Source organism: Prionailurus viverrinus, chromosome C1 (assembly GCF_022837055.1).
Source record: "Prionailurus viverrinus isolate Anna chromosome C1, UM_Priviv_1.0, whole genome shotgun sequence".
Lineage (NCBI taxonomy): Eukaryota > Metazoa > Chordata > Mammalia > Carnivora > Felidae > Prionailurus > Prionailurus viverrinus.
The window spans coordinates 179,209,531-179,230,272 of record NC_062568.1 but is presented as its reverse complement, the minus strand read 5'-3'; the positions used below and the strand labels follow the sequence as shown (position 1 = coordinate 179,230,272).

At 52.6% G+C, this 20,742-nt stretch overlaps 3 protein-coding genes and 1 non-coding gene across 9 annotated transcripts; 2 read left to right on the top strand and 2 right to left on the bottom strand.

Annotated features, from left to right (window-relative positions):
* The first annotated feature begins 1,505 nt into the window (after window positions 1–1,505).
* On the top strand, window positions 1,506–6,793 carry PLK3 (polo like kinase 3). Of its 2 annotated transcripts, none has more exons than XM_047872468.1 (15): window positions 1,506–1,961; window positions 2,171–2,278; window positions 2,368–2,484; window positions 2,625–2,754; window positions 2,836–2,923; window positions 3,739–3,834; window positions 3,925–4,123; window positions 4,234–4,357; window positions 4,491–4,633; window positions 4,874–4,967; window positions 5,111–5,194; window positions 5,288–5,450; window positions 5,741–5,870; window positions 6,041–6,154; window positions 6,265–6,793. In XM_047872468.1, exons 1-15 carry the CDS (start codon window positions 1,596–1,598, stop codon window positions 6,454–6,456), a joined length of 2,148 nt encoding a protein of 715 aa, XP_047728424.1. In that variant the 5' UTR covers window positions 1,506–1,595; the 3' UTR covers window positions 6,457–6,793. The 2 variants fall into 2 exon arrangements, with proteins under 2 accessions (XP_047728424.1, XP_047728425.1); XM_047872469.1 differs by having other exon boundaries at window positions 1,508–1,961; window positions 4,542–4,633.
* DYNLT4 (dynein light chain Tctex-type 4) lies at window positions 6,790–10,744 on the bottom strand. The gene is made up of 2 exons (XM_047872476.1): window positions 10,657–10,744; window positions 6,790–7,477 (listed from the first exon to the last, which is right to left on the bottom strand). The coding sequence occupies exon 2, from the start codon at window positions 7,464–7,466 to the stop codon at window positions 6,807–6,809; it is 660 nt and encodes a 219-aa protein (XP_047728432.1). The 5' UTR covers window positions 7,467–7,477; window positions 10,657–10,744; the 3' UTR covers window positions 6,790–6,806.
* BTBD19 (BTB domain containing 19) lies at window positions 9,108–14,448 on the top strand. 5 transcript variants are annotated; one of them, XM_047872473.1, is made up of 8 exons: window positions 9,108–9,740; window positions 11,024–11,237; window positions 11,323–11,376; window positions 12,535–12,594; window positions 12,696–12,764; window positions 12,842–12,973; window positions 13,099–13,224; window positions 13,363–14,448. In XM_047872473.1, the coding sequence occupies exons 1-8, from the start codon at window positions 9,655–9,657 to the stop codon at window positions 13,495–13,497; spliced, it is 876 nt and encodes a 291-aa protein (XP_047728429.1). In that variant the 5' UTR covers window positions 9,108–9,654; the 3' UTR covers window positions 13,498–14,448. The 5 variants fall into 5 exon arrangements, with proteins under 5 accessions (XP_047728429.1, XP_047728431.1, XP_047728427.1 ...); XM_047872475.1 differs by lacking the exon at window positions 13,099–13,224; XM_047872471.1 differs by having other exon boundaries at window positions 13,099–14,448.
* A 4,679-nt stretch (window positions 14,449–19,127) lies between these two features.
* Window positions 19,128–19,241, bottom strand: LOC125174130 (U5 spliceosomal RNA). The gene has a single exon (XR_007155262.1). It is a non-coding gene; the product is annotated as a U5 spliceosomal RNA (small nuclear RNA).
* Window positions 19,242–20,742: the final 1,501 nt, after the last annotated feature.

Sequence of the window (20,742 nt, the reverse complement as noted above, 5' to 3'; positions counted from 1 at the left end):
GGGTGGGCTGGTGACATGGAAGGAGGATGAAATGGAGATGACACTAAGGGTAAGGAGACCAGCAAGATGCTGTGGCAATAATCCAAACCAGAGACTGCAACTCAGATTAGGCTGTGAGGGGAACATGGGAAGTGGGTACTTTTCAGAGATTTTTATCTTTGGGGAGATAAAACTGACAGGAACTGGGTACTCAATAAGTATTTATTGACTTTCCTGGCTACTCTTTCTAAAGCAAGCTCTTTGATTACTTTTCTGTTTACCTCCTTCATAACTTTTCAAAGCCTGCGATTACCTTGTTGGCATACTTGCCAATTGTCTGTTTCCATCAAGCAGAATGTAAACTAAATGAGGGCTGCAACCTTGACCAGTCTTATTCATCCCAGTGCTTGGCACTTAGCAGTTGCTCTCAATAAATCTTTGAGGATTGAATGGCTTAATAATTGACTGAATAGTACAGAGTGAGGGCAGAGAAATGAGAGGGAAAGGCCAGGGGAAGCCTGTGAAACTGGAACAAACACTCGAGAGGGGTTAAGACCCCACCTCTCTCTGTCTCTGGCCCTGGAAAGGCCAGGCATGAACTAGGGGTCCAGCAGTCCAGTTGGCTCCAGAACCACCTGCCCAATTGTCCATAGCTAGATTTGAGAAAATCCAATTCTCATTCTTCACTTTCTGGCCTCTGGCTGCTGACTCCAGGCAGTGGGAGTTTTCAGGGAAGGGTAATAGGGGACCCTACCAGAACTGGAGGCCTGTTCCTCAAGAATGTGTAAGAGAGGGTAGCCTGGTTGGCTCAGTCGGTTAGCGTGGGACTTCGGCTCAGGTCATGATCCCACAGTTCATGAGTTGGGGCCCCACATTGGGCTCTCTACTGTCAGCGCAGAGCCCGCATTGTATCCTCTGTCCCCCTCTCTCTCTGCCCCTCCCAGCTTGTGCGCGGGCGCCCTCTCTTTCTCAAAAATAAACATTAAAAAAAAAAAAAAAAAAAAAAAAAGAATGTGGAAGAGGGTTGTAGAAGATGCGGCCTGGCACATAATAAAAACCTTGAATGCTGGTCTCTGTTTGACCACAAAACTTGGAGTGGCAGTCTCCTACCCACCCCTCCCCGTCCCAAGCCAGGCTCCGGAGTGTGCAATTCTTCCCAAGCCCTAAAGGCGGTGGCACCGGGCTCTGGCCGAGGGCAAGGGACCAGCGGAAGGGCTCGCGCCCTTAAAGGGGAGTTTTGGTGACTCCCGCTGGCGAAAGCGAGCGCCGCCCCTGCCTCTCCCTTCCCGCCAGGATTGCTTGTCCATCTAGTCGCCTGGCGGAGACTCCGGATACCCAGCCCCCTTCGGACTTCAGCATAAGCCCCGAAGGATGGGGAAAGAAAGAGACCTCCATTAAAGGGACTCTCGGTCACCAGGGCGTGGGGCTAGGGGTACGGAGAAACGGCTGCTCCCTTCATGCTTGGTGCCTACCAGCAGAGTTGCCTCTTTAAGGCTTGGGTAGGAGGCTGGGTCTGAACTTGCGTTGGGTGGGAGGACGAGCTTCTTGGTGACGTAAGACCTGAGGAGGGGCGTGCCTTCTGAGTGACTCTTCGCCTGGAAGGGGGCGGGCTCTTAATGACGAAACTCCGGGGAGGAGACAGGCGTTCATTGATAAAAACGCCGGGCTCCCTCGGGCGCGAGCGCAGCGTAGCAAACCCAGGCAGTGCCACGCGCGGCCCGGGCCTGGCGGAACAGAAACAAGCCGGGCCCGCGCTGCGACGCACCGCCTGCATGGAGCCCGCCGCCGGCTTCCTATCCCCGCGTCCCTTCCCGCGTGCTGCCGCCCCGCCCGCGCCCCCTGCCGGGCCCGGGCCGCCTGAGAATGCCTCGCCGGGACCTGATCTGGAGATGCTGGCCGGACCACCGGCGCCGGACTCAGGGCGCCTCATCACCGACCCGCGCAGCGGCCGCACCTACTTCAAAGGCCGCCTGTTGGGCAAGGTGAACTGGTGGGGTGGAGTGCTAGCGAGGGGCGGGGGGTCTTGCCGACCTTCTGGACGGCGCCTGCTGGGGCGGAGGCGCTTGTCCTCAGCGCGGGGACGCGGGGACGCTTGCCCTCGGCGCGGGGACGCTTGCCCTCAGTGCGGGGACGTCTGCGGGCCAGACTTGGCTATCCTGGAGCGCTCTGCCTGATGCCCCCTTCCCAACAGGGGGGCTTTGCCCGCTGCTACGAGGCCACTGACACGGAGACCGGCAACGCCTACGCTGTCAAAGTCATCTCACAGAGCCGCATCACCAAGCCGCATCAACGCGAGAAGGTGGGCCCCAGGCCCAGCGGATCAGGGGTGGGGTGGGGACAGTAGTGAGGGAGCCCTTGAAGGATGACCACCCCGCGCCCCCATTGCAGATCCTAAATGAGATTGAGCTGCACCGCGGCCTGCAGCACCGCCACATCGTGCGTTTCTCACACCACTTTGAGGATGCTGACAACATATACATTTTCCTGGAGCTCTGCAGCCGAAAGGTGAGCGATGACAATGGGAGTGGGAGAGAGAAAGGGGCCTTGAGACCCAAAGCTGGAGCCCTGTCTCTTCCTTCAGCGAGCACAGTTGGAGGGAGGGTCAAAGAGGGCGGGCCAGGGGCTGAAGCAGTGGCTCTCTGCAGTCCCTGGCCCACATCTGGAAGGCCCGGCACACCCTGTTGGAGCCAGAGGTGCGCTACTACCTGCGCCAGATCCTTTCCGGACTCAAGTACTTGCACCAGCGGGGCATCCTACATCGAGACCTCAAGCTGGGTGAGAATCCTGGGCCAGCAGGATTGGGGTTTGAGGACGCAGAGAGAAAGGAGTCTGACACGCCTCTTTCCCCCTGTTCAGGAAATTTTTTTATCACTGAGAACATGGAACTGAAGATGGGGGACTTTGGGCTGGCAACCCGGTTGGAACCCCCGGAACATAGGAAGAAGTGAGTGTTTGAGGAGAGGGGTGGCCACAGTCTGTGTGATACAGATGACGTGCGTGACAGACAGTGAGTTTGTATGTGGGAGGCATGATGACTGACTGATGTGTGTGTGTGATAGATGGGGAGGGATGACGGTTGTTTGTGTGTGGGGGAAGGTGGAGGTGACAGCCACGACTGGTGGAAAGGCTGAGGGTCCTGTTGGTGTTTGAATCCCTGAGACAGACGGGGATGTAAGGATTCTTGGAGATGTTTGATCCTGTGTGTGGCTGGGGGAAGGTGACATAAGCAATGTGTGTGTGAGACAGACCGAGTGTGGGAATGGCAGGACATGACATCCTGTGTAAGAAGACCCTGCTGTGGCCATGATGACTGGGTGTGAGTGACAACAGATAGCATGTGTGACAGAGGAGTGTTTTGGGGCAATATGACAGCTGGTGTTGGTGTGTGTGTGGCACAGACCACAGGAGGTGACAGCCTGTGTGGGTGTCTGACAGACGGGAGTGGGGGAAGGAGGAAAGGATCAGTGATGGACTCTGCTGCCCTTGGAGGAGGGAGCTGGGTTGGGGGTCAGGGCCTTCCCCCCCCCCCCACGCCGCCCCCCATCATCCTGCAGAGCAGCTGAGCAGCTGGGCCAGGCGGGTGGGCGGGGACTCAGCTGCCATCTCCAGCATCCATTGTCCCAGGACAAGCAGGAGTTCTCTGGCCTTTGGTGACAGGCAGCTGCTTTGTCTGGACTCACAGTGGGGGCAGGGATGAGGGTGGGGGGTGGCTAGCCAGGCTGGGTCTGAACCTTCTCCTCTCTTCCTACTCCTTTTCAGAACCATCTGTGGCACCCCCAATTATGTGGCTCCAGAAGTGCTGCAAAGACAGGGCCATGGCCCTGAGGCAGACGTGTGGTCCCTGGGCTGTGTCATGTGAGTCCCAGGGTCATCTACACACTGGTGGGTGCACGCATGGGGTGTACCTTCCACTTTACTCCTGACCCCCTTATCTCTACCTCACAGGTACACACTGCTGTGTGGGAGTCCCCCCTTTGAGACAGTTGACTTGAAGGAGACCTATCGCTGCATCAAACAGGTTCACTACACACTGCCTGCCAGCCTCTCACTGCCTGCCCGGCAGCTCCTGGCTGCCATCCTTCGAGCCTCGCCCCAAGACCGCCCCTCAATTGACCAGATCCTGCACCATGACTTCTTTACCAAGGTCTGTGGCTCCCCGAAGTCAAGTCTGCATATTCCCAGGGGATTCAATGGGGGGTAGGTGACAGGGCCCCTAGGACCTCCCTTCTCTGCTCACATGACTTCCCTCCTCAGGGCTACACCCCCGACCGGCTCCCTGTCAGCAGCTGTGTGACAGTCCCAGACCTGATACCCCTTAACCCAGCTAGGATTCTGCTTGTCAAAGTTACCAAGAGCCTCTTTGGCAGGAAGAAGAAGAGTGAGTCTGCGATGTCAGTGGGTTTGAGGGTATAAAGTGGCAGGGGGGCTTGTTACATATATTGTGGGGGCCTGAGTGTGAGTGCCTTTGAACCCCTGGAGAGAGCATGTGCCCATTTGTATCATCCCTACAGGAAGCCTGCGGGGTGGGCAGGATACTGAGGGCTATATCTTCCCCCACCCAGGTAAGAACCATCCTGAGGAGCGGGACGAGGTCTCCGGTTTGGTGAATGGCCTCACTCGGACGTCCATTGGGCATCAAGATGCCAGGCCTGAGGTGAGGTACTCACGTGGGTAGTGTTTCCTGACTCACTCTCACCCTAGCAGCTGCAGGAAGCCTGGGATAAAAGAAGCTAGTGAAGCATCTAGCCTCATGGTAGCCTAATTGGCTGTGTCTCATTAGCCAGGCAGGGCTGACCTGGGGTGCCCTGGCTGCCAGGGCAAGGCTGGGCCATGGACTCTCAAGGATTTGGATTTTGAGGCCTATCTCACTTCCTTCTCCTACCCAACCATCCAGGCTCCAGCAGCTTCTGGTCCAGCACCCCTCAGCTTGGTAGAGACGGCACCTGAGGACAGCTCACCCCGTGGGACACTGGCAAGCAGTGGAGATGGTGAGGAGCCAGGAGGATGAGAAGTGTTAGAAGTTTCTGGGGCTGAGACCAGGGACCAGAGGGAAGGAGTGGTCAGAGGTCAGTGGTCATGGCCTGTGTCCTGGGGAACTAATGCCTAATTCTCAGTGCCCTGTTTCCTTTAGGGTTTGAAGAAGGTCTGACTGTGGCCACAGTGGTGGAGTCAGCCCTCTGTGCTCTGAGAAACTGCCTGGCCTTCATGCCCCCAGGTGAGATTGGGGTATGGTATGGGTGAGTGGTGGTGGGAGTTCTTTGGCTGCCATGTTGGGAACAGATCCTCACTCCTTCCTCTTCCATGACAGCGGAACAGAACCCAGCTCCCCTTGCACAGCCAGAGCCTCTGGTATGGGTCAGCAAGTGGGTTGACTACTCCAACAAATTTGGCTTTGGGTATCAACTGTCCAGCCGCCGTGTGGCTGTGCTTTTCAACAATGGCACACATATGGCCCTTTCAGCCAACAGAAAGTAAGTGCTGTTATGGAGTGTCTTGTATCCAGGCCATTGTGCCCATCAGCTGTGTGCTTCTGCACTTGGGTGTCCTGGGGTCTCTCTTCCCACCTTCGGCAGCTGGGCTGTTCTCCGGACCTGCGGCAGCGGCTCCGCTATGCTCTGCGTCTGCTCCGGGACCGCTGCCCAGCCTAGGCCCCAACCTGCAGAGCAGGCCTTGACCTAAAGCCTCAGGGCTGGGGCCTGTGCCTGTAAGGCTGTGGCACCAGTGCGGGGTTCTCTCTGTCCTCTTGTCTCCTCTCTTCTAGGACTGTGCACTACAACCCTACCAGCACAAAACACTTCTCTTTCTCTGTGGGTGCTGTGCCTCGGGCCCTGCAGCCTCAGCTTGGTGTCCTACGATATTTTGCCTCCTACATGGAGCAGCGTCTCATGAAGGTGTGTGGACTGGAGTGGGGCACATTGAGGACTAACACAACCTGATCCCTTCCTATTCCCCTTGGCAGGAGTGGCTGGGGGACTAAGAGCTAGAGGCTAGACCTCTAAGGGAGACATTAATGGGGAGGGGCCTGACTAGTGTCAGACAAATAACCTGCTCCTGCTCCCAGGGTGGTGATCTGCCCAGTGTGGAAGAAGTGGAGATGCCTGTCCCCCCACTCTTGCTGCAGTGGGTCAAGACTGATCAGGCCCTACTCATGCTGTTTAGTGATGGTACTGTCCAGGTAAGAACCCCTCCTGGAGTTGGGGGCAAGGTCTAGGAGGCCCACTATGCTGGGGAAAGAAACTGGACCTGGGGCCTAGGCCCTGATCAGTGCTACCCTTCTGTGCATAGGTGAACTTCTATGGCGACCACACAAAACTGATCCTCAGTGGCTGGGAGCCCCTGCTTGTGACTTTTGTGGCCCGCAATCGCAGTGCTTGCACTTACCTCGCTTCCCACCTTCGGCAGCTGGGCTGTTCTCCGGACCTGCGGCAGCGGCTCCGCTATGCTCTGCGTCTGCTCCGGGACCGCTGCCCAGCCTAGGCCCCAACCTGCAGAGCAGGCCTTGACCTAAAGCCTCAGGGCTGGGGCCTGTGCCTGTAAGGCTGTGGCCTTTGCCTTTGTGGGCCTCCCTGTCCCTTCGGTGCCTCACTGGGGGCTGTGGGCCGAATCCCCCAGGGAATCAGGGACCAGCTTTACTGCGGTTGGAGTCTGCCTGTCTCGGCAGCCTCCTACCCCTTCTCCAAGAAAAGCCTGAGCCTTAGTCCCCAGCTAGGGGACGTTATTTATGGACCACTTTTATTTATTGACAGACATTTATTTATTGGGATTGAGCCCCAGGGAGGGCCTCCTCCTGGGATAATAAACCGTTTTTGCATAACTTGGAGGCCTCTTCACTCGTAGTAGAGCCCATGGACTATGGCCACGGCGAAGAGCGAGCCGTTGGTGAAGGCGGCGGAGGCCAGACCATCGCATTCGGTGTCCCAGAGCGCGCGGCTGACCACGTGCACGCCCTGGCCGGCGCGCGGCCCCAGCACCACGCTGCACACTAGCTTGTAGCGCGGGGGACTGATCTCACGCAGGCGCACGCGTACCAACTCGCACAGCTCCTGAGCCAGAGGCCCGGCCTCCGCACCCGAGTAGCACGCATTGTGTAGCCTCCCCGCCAGCGCTGCCTCCAGGGCGCACTGTAAGCGCGAGGCTTCCCAGCGCTCCCCTGGCGCTGGCTCTGTGCGGTAGGAGGGTGCCACCTGACGCACGGGCGCTAGGGGCAACCCAGAGAAGCTAACCCTTGAGCCCAAAAGAGGAACTGGGCCCAGAGATGGTCGCCGACCCCCAGGACCCACGCCTGGTCCGGCCAGCGAGTTGCGGCGTGAGAAGGACGAGGCTGGGCCCAGCACAGAGCCACGGCGGGAGGCCGGGCCCAGACTTGCTAGTCGGGCCTCTTCAATACTGGGCAGGTGGCCTGGAGGCCTCACCGGTGATAGTTTCAGCCCGGGGTCTTTGGTAGTATCCTCCTCCTGGCGTCCTGGGGGCACAGACCTGCCAGCCATGGACCTGCCGGCTGGAAGACCCACACATAGACGGGATGGCCTAAACTGGCCGTCTGTACCACATCCAGTCTTTCACTCCGTGATAAGGGTTTTTACCCCCTAACCCCTTCTTACCTGTGTTTTTGGGACAGGTGAATCAAATTGTCCCCAGCTGCGTGGATTCCTAGGTGCTTAGAGGATTAAGGGCTGTTAGGGACATAAGTGATGCTGTTCAGACTATCATCTTGGGGTTGCCCCTGTCCCCTTGAGCTCCACTTTCCCCTGGGCACTATGGAGGTTAGCTAAGTGAGCTCTAAATAAATACACCTCCTTTTCTCTCTTCCACCTGACTTCTCCAGCAGAAGGGAGATGAACCTCCCCTTTGTTTTCCTCAGCCTAGATAGTGGTGCCTCAAACCCCTAACCAGAGGGAGACACAGACAGACCAACTCCTTCAACCCCACAGATCCTTCTAGCCCTGTGTCTAGAATCCAGACACCTTCGACCCCTACCTGCTTCTAGGGTGGCTGGCACAAAGATCTCTCCTACAATTGGTTCAGGCTGGATGGAGGCAGGTGACTCAGGAAGCTCCTTCCACCCTCTCCAGTTGGCCTCTGGCCCTACCTCCAGAATTAGTTCTGGGATGAATGCCCTCTTCTCCCGAAACTCCCACAGGAAACTGAGTCACCTGCAGCCTTTGGCCTCCAAACTCTCTCCTAGCTCCACAGCCCTTCCTCACCCAGCTGGCCTGACTGGCAGACGGGAAGGTAATGGCCCCTTGTGTTGTGGAGTTGCCCTGGGTTACTGGGAAGGCACTCCTGTTTTTTGGTTTCCTCCTTCCTGTCCTGGCTCTGGCTTAACTTGGAAGTGTTACTACACAGTACATGCTGTGTGCGGGGTGCCTGGGTCATCAGGCAAGAGGAGATAACAGGGGCCTAGAACCCCTGTACTGAGGGGGCAGATGTAGAGAGGGGCTCTGGTATTCCCCTACACCGGGGCTCTTGAGCCACTGTCCATTTCTCCCCTTCTGAAGGCTGGCTCTGAAGCTGTGAGCAAGTTGCAGAGGCCTGGTATATGGGGAGACCTTGAGGCTGTAGGGGTGGCTGTTCAGGAATCAGGATCTTCCCCCACAGGAAGAAGAACGTCATGGCTCTATCCTCTCCCCATTAGCCTCAACAAGGACAAACATTTCCGCTCTCTGTGCAGAGCTGGGGTGGGGTTTGGATGACTTCCTCAGCTCAGGGCTGTGTGCAGGGGGAGGGGAGACCCATTAGCCCTGCTGGTGGGAGCCGACCTGATGCAACAGTGGTGACTAGACTTGGCAGTGAACCAGAGTCCAGCCTCCTGACCCCTGCTGACCCAAGTGCTCTGGAGCTTGTCTCCAGCTGGCCACACCTCTGCTGTGCCCTAGTGCCTAGAGTGCCAACCCCCTAACTGTGGTTGCATTTTAGGGATGCCAGAGGCCATGACGCTTCTGTCAGAGCTGACACCTCCTCACCTGACCTCCTTCTGGGAGGGACAGGACTGCCCCCTCCCAGACAAGCCAGTCTGGGCCCTGAAAGCTCCATGAGGGTGAGGAATTTCCCTATTGAGGGGGGTTTCCCAGGCCTGGCTAACCTGATCCTGACCCTGTGCGCATGTGAGGAAAGGAGTAGGAGGGTCAGGGAGTTTGAACTCTGAATCCAAGGCAGGCAGGGGCCTGGGTGTTAAGACCCTCTACTAAGCTTCCTGCCCCTCTGAGGGCTGAAGTTTTCCCTGGGCCTGTGGAAGATGGGTGGGGCCTCTCAAGCTGAGCTCCAGTTTCCGTGGAAACCCACAGGCTTCCCACCCACTGCTGCCTGGGCAGGCTCCCAGCTGGGGCCTCATGCTCTGCCAGCCTCTCCTCCCCAGTCCAGTCTGCTCCACCCTCAGCCTGTCTTGGCCCCTTCCCTGACTCTCCATCCCCAAGCCCAGCCTCTGGCCTCTTCCATTAGGCTCTAATGCCTTCTTAAGGAACCTGGGCCTCTCCTGCCCCATCCCTAAACTTCAGCTTCTCAGCAAACAGGCTTCCCAAGCTCCTGCCCCTCCCTCTCAGGCCTTTCTAGCCTCCTTACCAGCTCCCAGGCCTAGCCAGGCCTCCTGCTCCTGCCCACCTATCACCTCCCACAGACCAACAGACAACAGGTCTCCTAGGCTATTCTGTCCTCTTGCTCCCCTGCCCCACCCCACCCATGGAGACCCCAGGACTGGTTGTGCACGGGGAGGCTGCACCCTTTTCCACAGCACTCCGAAGCCTTCTCAACAATCCCCAATACAGGTGAGGGGGTGGGCCCTGTCTGTGGGATTTCCTTAGCTGGCTCTGCTGGGTCCCATGACTCTGAGGAAGCCTTGGGTACAGAAGAGGTGGAGATGACCCTCCTCCCTGGTGAACTCAGTCTGGGGAAGTCAAGTGTGGAGAATGGCTACAGGTTACAACACTCAGTGTTCATGATGTCTTGAGAGCCAGAAGTGGGGGCAGGGGGAGAAGAGGGGGTGGCAGTGGGGGCTGGAGCCCAGAGCAACTGGTATGACTTTGGGCAAAGGCCTTCTTTTGTGGATTTGGGTTCCTGGCAGAGAGGAGCCCTTTGCCCCCTGGATCTTGAGAGATGGGATGTGACTTGAGTCCCTCCCTGGGAGGCAGAGGAGCAGATGACCCTGTTCTGGGAACTGGGGATTCACAAGAGGAACAAAACTCAAGGGATTGAGCCAGAGTTTCCGGCAGGAAGCAGTTCAAGGGTGCTGCCTAGGGCTCACTGCACAGGATGCTAGTGGTGTCTGAAACCAGGGATAGAATATGGGGGCAGGGCTGGTCAGGAGAACTAGAATGTAGCTTTCTGTCCCCACTGCCTCCCTAAGGGTTGAGGACTCCCATGACCCTACTGCTTTGGGGATTACAGTCTGGTCTGAGTAGTGGGAACCCCTGGCCTTGGACCTGGGACTAGGAGGCTCCAGAAGCCCAAGCTTCATTTCCTGCCTCCTACCCTCTATGCTGTTGGGAGGCCCAGAGGCTGGGGCCGGAAGTGGTTGTGAAGATGGAAAATGTGGTCTGGTCTCATGATGGTGCGTTGCTGCCATGTCTATCTGCAGCCAGTGCACTCTGCACCCCCGCTCCCCCACCCCCTCCTGCCTGGAGGAGGCTGAAAAAAGCTGAGTTTGCAGTCTATGGAGGAGGAGCCAAGAAGAGCTTCCCTTACCTCAAGAGTCAGGCTGGGGAGAAGAGGGGTATGTAAGATCAATCTTGCATCAGCCTTGGTGTCCCCTCAGTGATCAAGCATAGCCACCTCCTCTAAGACCTGAGGGTTTGGGATTACTATCCCATTTCATGGATGAGAAACCTGAAATTCAAAGGTATAAGTCACTTGCCTGAGGCACCATGGGATGAAGCTAGGACTAGAATCCAGGCCTGTGTGTATACTCCAGACCATTGGCTGGAAGGACTAAGCCCTGTCCCTTATATGACAGATAAGGAAATGAAAGCTCAGAGTAGGCAAAGGCAAAGCCTAGAGTTATATCCAAGACTCTGGCCTCTTCTTCCCTGGCTCTCTCCTTCCCTTCCCACAGTGATGTTTGCTTTGTGGTCGGTCAAGAACGGCAGGAGGTGTTTGCCCACCGGTGCTTGTTGGCCTGTAGATGCAACTTCTTCCAACGACTTCTGGGTCCGAAGCTGGGCTCTGGCATGCCTAGCCCCGTGGTGCTAAGCACTGTGCCAGCTGAGGCCTTCCTGGCAGTGCTGGAGTTCCTGTACACCAACAGCGTCAGGCTGCACCGCCACTCTGTGAGCCTGTTGGGCAAGGGTGTGGATGAGAGAGGGAGGGGGAGGGGCAGGAGACACTCCCTTCCACATCCCTTCTACTTTGCAGGTGCTGGAGGTGCTGACCGCGGCTATAGAATATGGGCTGGAGGAACTGCGAGAGGTAGGTTTATGTGGCAGGCCCTTGTCTCATTTCTCTTGCTTCTTATGGGCTCAGATCACACCCTGCCTCACACACACTCTGGCCTGGAGAGGAACGTGTTCCAACACAGAAGTATGGATATCTCTCTGTGTAAATAGGCATTATGTGTGCCTATGTGCAATGGATATGTACATGCCCTGTGTGTGCTGTGGGGGCATATGGCGGGGGTTATGGCTGGTGCCACAGATGCCAGGATAAATCAGCCTTGATCCTTGTTCTTCAAAGAGAGATAGACACATGAAAACTCTTAACCCAGGGGCATAAGAAGTGTGATAAATGAGGGTATATGGTGCTGAGACTCTACAGAGGGTCTCTCTAGTCTTGCCATAGGGGAGAAAGGAAGGGAAGACTTCTTGGAAGGGGAAACATTTGTGTTAGATCAAGTAGAATAGGTAGAGGTTTGCTCAGAGGGGGAGTGGAAAAGGTGGCATTCTAGTCACAGAGGCACAAAAGGAGCTAGTGAGCCATTTAGTGTGGCTGGACTAAGTGTGAGAGGAGAGAGACAGATGAGATTGGAGACAGTGCTGGGGGCTAAATCATACTGGACCTTAAAAAATTTGGACTTTTTTTTTACTCAGAGGGCATGGAAATTCATTGGAAGTTTCAGGTAAGGGAGTGAGGATTTGGAGCTAAGAGGATAAGTGATTGGGAGAGATGGGAAGGGCTCCACAGTCCAATGGGGATGAGAGGCAGTGGCAGCCCGTGACTTTAAGAGAAGTGGAACTGGCATGACCCAGTGCTTTTCTGGATGTGAGAGTGAGAAGGAGAGGTCATGGGTGAAATTCAAGTTTCTGGTTAAAACAAAAAGGTCTTTGAGTCAGGAGTGACACAAGATAAGTGTCCTCAGAGAAGGAGAGTGGATTTTCACGTGGCTTTCATCTAGTTTCATTTGTGGGGAATGTGCTAGAAGGTAGACTGCTGGACCCAAAGTAGGCTGCTAGTGTCCAGTCCCTTCAGGCTTGTCAAATCTCAGACCCTGGTGATTTCTTGCCTCTCTTGGTCTGGGAGGTCACCTTGCGCATGTGGCTGCTTAGGAGCCCGGGGGGCTCACTGCTTCTGAGGATGGGGTCTTGGAGGGGGAGACACCTTGGCACAACCCGCTTTCATTTCTGTTCCCAGCTGTGCCTGGAGTTTGTGGTGAAGGTGCTGGATGTGGAACTGGTTTGTGAGGCCTTGCAGGTGGGTGTTCTAGACAGGCTTGCAGTTAGTCCTCGGTGTGGAGGACTGGACTACAATGGTCTCTCCAGCCTCCAACCTGATGGCCTTCATCCTGTTCCTAGGTTGCTGTAACCTTTGGCCTGGGACCGCTGCAGGAGCGTTGCATAGCCTTCATAGAGGCCCACAGCCAGGTATCGCTCCCCATCTTCATAGTCTCAATCCCTCAGACCTCATTCTGCTCCTCCCTGACCCATTCGTGGACCCACAGGAGGCGCTCCGGACCCGCGGGTTCCTGGAGCTGTCGGCGCCAGCCTTGCTGTCCTTGTTGCGCAGCGACAAGCTCCGCGTGGACGAGGCTGAGCTCGTTCTGGCGGCCAGGAGCTGGGCACGCGTGGGTGCGGTGAGCGGGGGTACTAAAGGGACCCTGGGTTGGCGTGCGGAAGGAGGCTTGGGGCGCAGGAACACGGCAGGCCGGAGGCGGGGCAGGTGCTCCTGCCTGTCCAGGCTTAGGGCTGGCGTTCGCAGGCTGTGCTGGAGCGGCCGGTGGCCGAGGTGGCGGCCCCGGTGGTGCGGGAGCTGAGACTGGCTTTGCTGGCCCCGGCGGAGCTGAGTGCCCTGGAAGAGCAGAACCAGCGGGAGCCGCTCATCCCGGTGCGGACGCGGGGAACCAAGCTCAGATCCGCTCAGCAGCGTGGGGGAAAAGCGCGAGGGTGGGGTTGGGGGGCTCGGCCCAGGGTCTGCCGGGTGAGTGAGTATTGCAGGACTGCCGTGACCGGCCTTCCCCTGCAGGTGGAGCAGATCGTAGAGGCGTGGAAATGCCACGCTCTGCGAAGAGGGGATGCGGCCCGGGGCGCCCCGTGCCGCCGCCGGAGGGGAACCCTGCCCCGGGAGCATCACTGCTTTCTGGACCTGCCCTTTAAGTGACGAAAGGCCGCGGTTTGCAAGGAATTCTGGGCCTGTCCCAAGCTACAACTCCCGACGTGCCTAGTGCTCGGAGCCGACTTCCGCCCCCAGCATGCCCTGCGAGCCGGACGCTGGAAGGGCGACTGTTGCCCGGCTCTGCGCCCTGTGGGTGGGGCTCTGTGGGTGGGGAGTGGGTGTGGGCTTGGGCGGGGCCCAAAAGCGATTTCCCTTACACTTTACCCTGACTCTACCCTGGCCCTCTGGCCGCGCAGGCCTGCCACGTTTACTTTTATAATCCCCACGTTTTTCGGCTCAACTCCCTCTTTAATTCCAGAGCTACCTCCTAGAGAGCGCTCTCTAAATGCCCCACAGACACCTCAGACTCAATCCAAAATTGGGCTGCCTCATCTTTCCCCAGTTCTGCCCCCATCGTGTTTCTCATCTCTGTGAGTGTCTAAGCCAGAAACCTGCATCTTTGCCTTGTTCTTCATCCTCACATCTGCCTCCCGTAACTTCTGCCTTCTAAGACACTGAAGGGTAGTAAAATGTGCCAATCCAAAATACGCCTCTTTGAGCTAAGGATTATTTTAAGCTGATTATTTTGAGAAAAAGTGGAAGCTCTGGAAACAGAATAGAATTTACCCTTTTGTAAGGGAAATTTATAATTAAAAAGGGAATCTCCATTAGTAAGGGCATCTCCTCCGTACCAGGAAAAGAAGGATGATCAACTCACAAGATTTTAGTGGAGAAGGCACCCACTGAAATCTGCTTAACAAGCCTTACCTTATGTACTGTGTTTTTCCTGGTAGCATTCTCCTAACTGTCCTCCCTACACTTTTCTTTCATCCTTAACTGAAGATGGTCTTTCAGCAGGTATGTTAGACCACCTCAGGGAGTTACTCATTTTTCCCTGGGTATCTCCCATGTACACAAGAGGTATACATATTAATAAACTTGTTTTTCTTTTGTTAATCTGTCTCTTATTACAAGGGTCTCAGCCAAGACTTCATAGAGTAGAAGGAAAATTATTTTTTCTCCCCTATGAGATCTTTCCAGTTGGTTCAGTTCTCTTCACTTTAGTTCACCCAGTACCATGTTAAGAATTAATGCAACAGGCTCTTGCTAGTCTTTCTGCCTCCACACCAGCCATGCCCCTCTTCGTGCCATTTCCCACACTGCAGCCAGACTTAAGATTATCAGCCGTACTACCCTTATTAAGCCCCCAACATCCCCATTGCTCAGACAAAATACACTCTATTTCACTTTCAGGACACTCCGAATTACTAGTGGTTCCAAATGTTAGCAACTCTTCTCTCAACAACTACCTTTGCATAAAGTCACTGGTTCTGAAGGCAGTAGTCCTCTGGCTGCACAGTCATTCTCTTGGTTACTGATGACTCCCCATGCTACAGATGCAGTTTTGGAGTGATGGTGGGGTCTGGAGCCGATGGCCAAGAAACAATGGTTGAGTGCAAAAAGGTGATTTTAAAGCATGGGGACAGGACCAGTGGGCAGGAAGAGCTGTATGTGTGTGTGTGTGGGGGGGTGTTGTGAGGAGTGACTGATTATATACTTAGGGGTTGGGGAAGTGAAGGCCAGGGGAAGTTTCCAGAAGGACTTTCATATGCTAATCATATGCTAAAGAAGACTCAGGGGCACCTGGATGGCTCAGTTGGTTGAACTTCCCACTTGGGCTCAGGTCATGATCTCATGGTCTGTGAGTTCAAGCCACGCATCGGGCTCTGTGCTGACAGCTCAGAGCCTGGAGCCTGCTTTGGATTCTGTATCTCCCTCTCTCTCTCACCCTCTCCCGTTCATGCTCTCTCTCTGTCTCAAAAATAAATAAACATTAAAAAAAATTAAAAAAAAAGAAGACACACAGGATCCTGGAGGCCTTGCTCTTGTCAAGCTAAGGTGGTTTTTTTCCCTCTAGCAAAACATTAACATTAAGACAGTAGGGAGTTCCTGGAGGAATGTTAGAGTTGACCTGCCTCAAGAATTTGTCAAAGGGCTGCAGGTTATGAGGAAATTTAATTTTATCTACATTTCCTTCTGCCTTTGTTTCTCACATCACTACCTTTTTCATTCATTACACCCTTTGTCTTCCTGAGGATCTGAATCTCCCTAGACAAAGATCCCTGGGATTGGAGTGGTGTCTTATTCATTTCTTGTTTCTCCAGTCTCTGTCACATAATCAGTGCTCTGCAAATGTTCAGTGATGACGTTATTTCCTTATTTAAATGCTATTTTATTCCATAAAGAGTTTAAAAGAGCTATAAAACAAGATACTATCAATCTAAAATGAGGGACAGTTGATTAGTAGAAAATAAGGTTAAACTTCTGTCTCAAGGATTTTATACAAAAATATGTTGCATATGAATTAAAGAAAGTTATTTGGCATTACTTCTCAAGACCGAAAATGTGGTTACTCATGGTACCACTTCATAACAGCATTGTTTGGATAATGAAAATTGAAAACAAGCTAGATGTCCTGGTTTAATCTAGAAGACTGGCTAAACTATGGTATATTACAGTGATATAGAAAGATATCTGTGACTTTGGAAAAAGCTCAGTGCAGATCAAGTAGAGCACAATTCCTTTTGCTAAAAGAAAAGGTAGTGTAAGGGAGGAAAAAGTTCTCCTTGCCCCTCTTAGGGTCCCTGGTTGGGTTTGAAAATTAAACTTGGGAATGCAAGCTGGTGCAGCCACTCTGGAAAAGAGTATGGAGTTTCCTCAAAAAACTAAAAATAGAACTGCCCTAGGACCCAGCAATTGTACTACCAGGCATTTATCCACGGGATACGGGTGTGCTGTTTCGAAGGGACACAGGCACCCCCATGTTTATAGCAGCACTATCAACAATAAAGTATGGAAAGAGCCCAAATGTCCATCGACGGATGAATGGATAAAGAAGATGTGGTATATATCTACAACGGAGTATTACTCAGCGATCAAAAAGGATGAAATCTTGCCATTTGCAACTACGTGGATGGAACTGGAAGGTATTATGCTAAGTGAAATTAGTCAGAGAAAGATGAAAATCTTATGACTTCACTCATGAGGACTTTAAGAGACAAAACAGACGAACATAAGGGAAGGGAAATGAAAATAATATAAAAACAGGGAGGGGGACAAAACATAAGAGACTCTTAAATATGGAGAACAGAGGGTTACTGGAGGGGTTGTGGGAGAGGGGGATGGGCTAAATGGATAAGGGGCACTAAGGAATCTACTCCTGAAATCAGTGTTGCACTATATGCTAATTTGGATATAAATTTTAAAAAAATTGAAAAGAAAATTAAACTGACATAGATTAACAGGACAAAAGCATACAAATTTATTTAATATGATTTATGTATGTATGTATGTTTGTAATCTCTACACCTAACGTGGGGCTCACACGACCTTGGGATCAAGAGTCACATGGTCCTCCGGCTGAGCCAGACTGGTACTCCAATATTAGGTTTTAGTGTGCTCACTTCATCAGCACATATACCGATATAAGTTTTAGCAATACAAAAGCCTTCATAAGGAAATGAAGACTAGAAGAAATGGTTAAACCAGAATTTTTTTTTAATGTTTATTTATTTTTGAGACAGAGAGAGACAGAGCATGAACGAGGGAGGGTCAGAGAGAGAGGGAGACACAGAATCTGAAGCAGGCTCCAGACTCTGAGCTGTCAGCACAGAGCCCAACACAGGGCTCGAACTCACGGAGTGTGAAATCATGACCTGAGCCAAAGTCGGCCGCTTAACTGACTGAGCCACCCAGGCACCCCTAAACCAGAGTATTTTTATGCTGGGTTTGATGAAGAGTGGATAGTGATGGAGGATATAATGGGTTAAAGGGTATGAGGTAAGTGTAGTAAATGGGGAAATTTAGCAAAACCTGTTTGGATTCTTCTTGGAGTCCCTTTGACTCTGGAGATAAGGATGACTCCTTGCCTCCAGTATAGGAGGGCACCTCTCACTTGAGGGTTTTATGACCTGTTTCAAGGGAGAAGGGAGATGGGGCCAGGGTGAGATGAGGCGGTAAGAGTGACTCTTCTGATTTCTCAAATTGCTTAAAATATTCAATATGCCAAGATACTATATTTTGGGGTAGCATGTCCTGAACCCCATCAGTAGCACAGTGATTAAGAGTATGTCTCTTCTGGATCTAGGCTGCCTGGGTTTGAATCCTAGCTCCACCACTTTCTGGCTTTGTGACTTGAGTAGGGTAAACTTTCTATGCCTCAGTTTCCTTGTTTTGAAATGGAGATAAAAACAGAATCTATTGAATAGAGTTCTTAGGAAGGTTAATTTTGTAAAGTGCTAACCTTCCTAAGAACTATACTAAACATTTAGACAATATATAAATTAAATATCTAAAAATATTTAATATATATATATATATATATATATATATATATATATGAATCCATTCATTTGTTCCATAAGTATTGAGTGCTCATGTGAAAGGCACTGATTTAGGGTCATGGGATCCATCAGAGAATAAGTCAGGTAAATTCCCTGCCTCGAGGAACTTACATTCTAGGAGAAACATACAGCAGACAAGTAAAGAAATTAATGTATGATATAATTTCAGGAAGTAGTTTGTACTCTGAAAAAAAAAAATAAAACAGATTAAAAGGATAAAGAGTGATGTGGTGGGAGTGGGGTTGTTTCATACAGGGTGGTGAGGGTGGACCTCTGGAGACTCAGGACTGGAGACCTAAAGGACGAGGGGCACAAACCACATGTCCTGGAGAAAGGCATTTGGAGGGGTTTGTGCAGGCTGGAGAATGGAGTGTGTGATCAGATTTACATTAAAACAATTTGTGTGTGTTGTATGGAAGATTAGGACAAAGGGGCGGTAGGGAATGAGGTACAGTCTAAGAATAGTTACAGAGGAGAGTTTTGTATGAATCCATCAAGAGCTCTTCTTGGACCAGGGTGGAGTAAAATGTGGTTGCTTGAAGCTTATGCTTTGAATATGGCCATCACTGATCCCAGCTGTAAATTTATGGAGGTCACCAGCCATGACATGGTATGTAGTTAAAGCCAGAGAAGATGCCGGGGTACCTGGGTGGCTCAGTCAGTTGAACATCTGACTTCAGCTCAGGTCATGAACTCAGGTTGAACATCTGATCTGACTTTGGCTTGGGTCATGATCTCGTGGCTCAAGAGTTCTAGTCAGAGCCTGACAGTCTGAGCCTGGAATCTGCTTGGGATTCTGTCTCCTTCTCTCTCTGCCCCTGCTGCATTCACACTCTGAAAAGTAAATGTCAAAAAAAAAAAAAAAAAAAAAAAAGCCAGAGAAAATACAGATAAATGGGAGAATCTGAGTCTAAAACCCAAGGACTCGTGGTGGCTAGCCGTACATCCATTTCTCCAAGGCTCTCCCCACTGATATAAATTACTTATCTGGCTATGTTATCTACCCAACCTTTTCAACGTTTGGTGTCACTAATAAACTAAACTCTTTATAAATGAAGAACCTAGTTACTACAGTGTTACCCAACACACCAGCTCTGAAATACCTTCCAAGAAAAACCTAAAAAGCACCTCACACTTACCTTTCTTTAGAAAGCAGAAACTATACCCACCCAGAAGTAAGAGTCACAACGTATTATGAAGGTTGGATCACTTCTTTTTTTAACCATAAAAATTAGCCTCAAAACGAGGCCTCTAAAAATTTGGGTAAAGACTCATAATTGTTTCTCTCCACGGAAATCTTTAGTAAAAGGCGAAAGATTTATGCGATTTGAAGAGAAACCAGAGCATACTCCCCTGCTTCTCTTGGAATTCCCTAGAGCAAGACAACACTTAGCACACTTATGGTTGTTCAGTGTCTGCACGGTTCATGCTCCCTGCTTGGAATTTCTATAGACCATAGATTTCTAACAGGTAGTATGCCCTAAACAGCGCAGAAATCTTGGTGGGGCTGGAACTCCAGCAGCGTGAAACTGGTTTTTCGTGGTGCACCATGGGTATGCAAATCACAGGCGTCTCCGGGCGGGTGGGAGACACCAGCTGTGGCGGCGGGGTGGCGCTGGGGTGATGCCTCCGTAGTAGCTCTGCGGTCCACACGAGAACCCGTGCCCCGTTTGCCCAGAGAGGTAAGGGCGTTTCCCGCCGGTGCCTGTGCCGAGCTCTTTACCAAGGGGTTGGGATTGTTAGTCCCAGTTATTGAAGTACAGCCTTACCGGCAGGGACACCCTCCACCCCCCGCCCCCAGTGCTGGGACCGAAGCAGAAACGGTTGAGCAGAGTCCTCAGGGGCCCTGGGACCGCGTAGGAGGCACATCACTACCCTCCCGGAAGAGATGGCATCCAACTAATATTAAAGGATGGTTCCATCAAGGAAGAAAAGTGTCCTTGGCAGAGAGAATGACGTCTGTGAAATTGTGGAAGGTGCACACTGAAAGTAATTCAGCCTGTCTAGAGTGTGGTGTGTCTGAATGAAGGTGTGAGTCCGGCTAGACACTGTCTGGGAGAGAGCTGGATGATGGCAGAGGCTAGAGTGAGCTGTGCCTGGGAAGGGCTTAGATTTCGTCTTGTCCATGATGGGGAGCCATGAAAGGGAATTTAAGTCAGAGGACTGAGTAGCGTGAGGTACCACACAGGGTGGGCTGCCCCGCAAGGCCTGGGACTTGTCTCGGAGACTGGAGGTGATTCATACCCCTGGATTGAGCATTCTTGGGGTGGTCGAACTCCAATCGGCTGGAATCAGTTTGATTGCTGCCACACCAGGACACCTTTCCAGTCAGAGCAGTCAGAGCAAAAACTTTCAGCACAGTTAATATCTATACACACTACAAGGCTAGGGAGCACTTATGAGATACCAGGTCATTTCTTTTTTTTTTTTTTTTTTAATTTTTTTTTTTTCAACGTTTATTTATTTTTGGGACAGAGAGAGACAGAGCATGAACGGGCGAGGGGCAGAGAGAGAGGGAGACGCAGAATCGGAAACAGGCTCCAGGCTCTGAGCCATCAGCCCAGAGCCCGACTCGGGGCTCGAACTCACGGACCGCGAGATCGTGACCTGGCTGAAGTCGGACGCTTAACCGACTGCGCCCCCCAGGTCATTTCTTACATAAATAATTTCATTGAAAATCCTGAGGAAAAGAAATAGCACCCTACGAGATAGGCTCTAATCTTCCCATTTCACAGATGAAAACACTGAAGCACAGTGAGTTTAACTAACTTTCCTGGGTCCCTCTGCTGCTAAGCAGCACAGTAGACTGACATCTTTTGCACTAGTCCAGCTTGGTGAGCTCTTCTGC

Bases quoted from the DNA above. Each gene is read 5' to 3' on its own strand.
- PLK3 (XM_047872468.1), top strand. From the start codon at position 1,596: ATGACGAAACTCCGGGGAGGAGACAGGCGTTCATTGATAAAAACGCCG. The intron at 5,195-5,287 runs GTGAGATTGGGG...CTTCCATGACAG, and splicing joins CCTGGCCTTCATGCCCCCAG to CGGAACAGAACCCAGCTCCC. The intron at 5,871-6,040 runs GTGTGTGGACTG...TCCTGCTCCCAG, and splicing joins TGGAGCAGCGTCTCATGAAG to GGTGGTGATCTGCCCAGTGT.
- DYNLT4 (XM_047872476.1), bottom strand. From the start codon at position 7,466: ATGGCTGGCAGGTCTGTGCCCCCAGGACGCCAGGAGGAGGATACTACC.
- BTBD19 (XM_047872471.1), top strand. From the start codon at position 9,655: ATGGAGACCCCAGGACTGGTTGTGCACGGGGAGGCTGCACCCTTTTCC. The intron at 9,741-11,023 runs GTGAGGGGGTGG...CCCTTCCCACAG, and splicing joins CTCAACAATCCCCAATACAG to TGATGTTTGCTTTGTGGTCG. The intron at 12,765-12,841 runs GTATCGCTCCCC...GTGGACCCACAG, and splicing joins TCATAGAGGCCCACAGCCAG to GAGGCGCTCCGGACCCGCGG.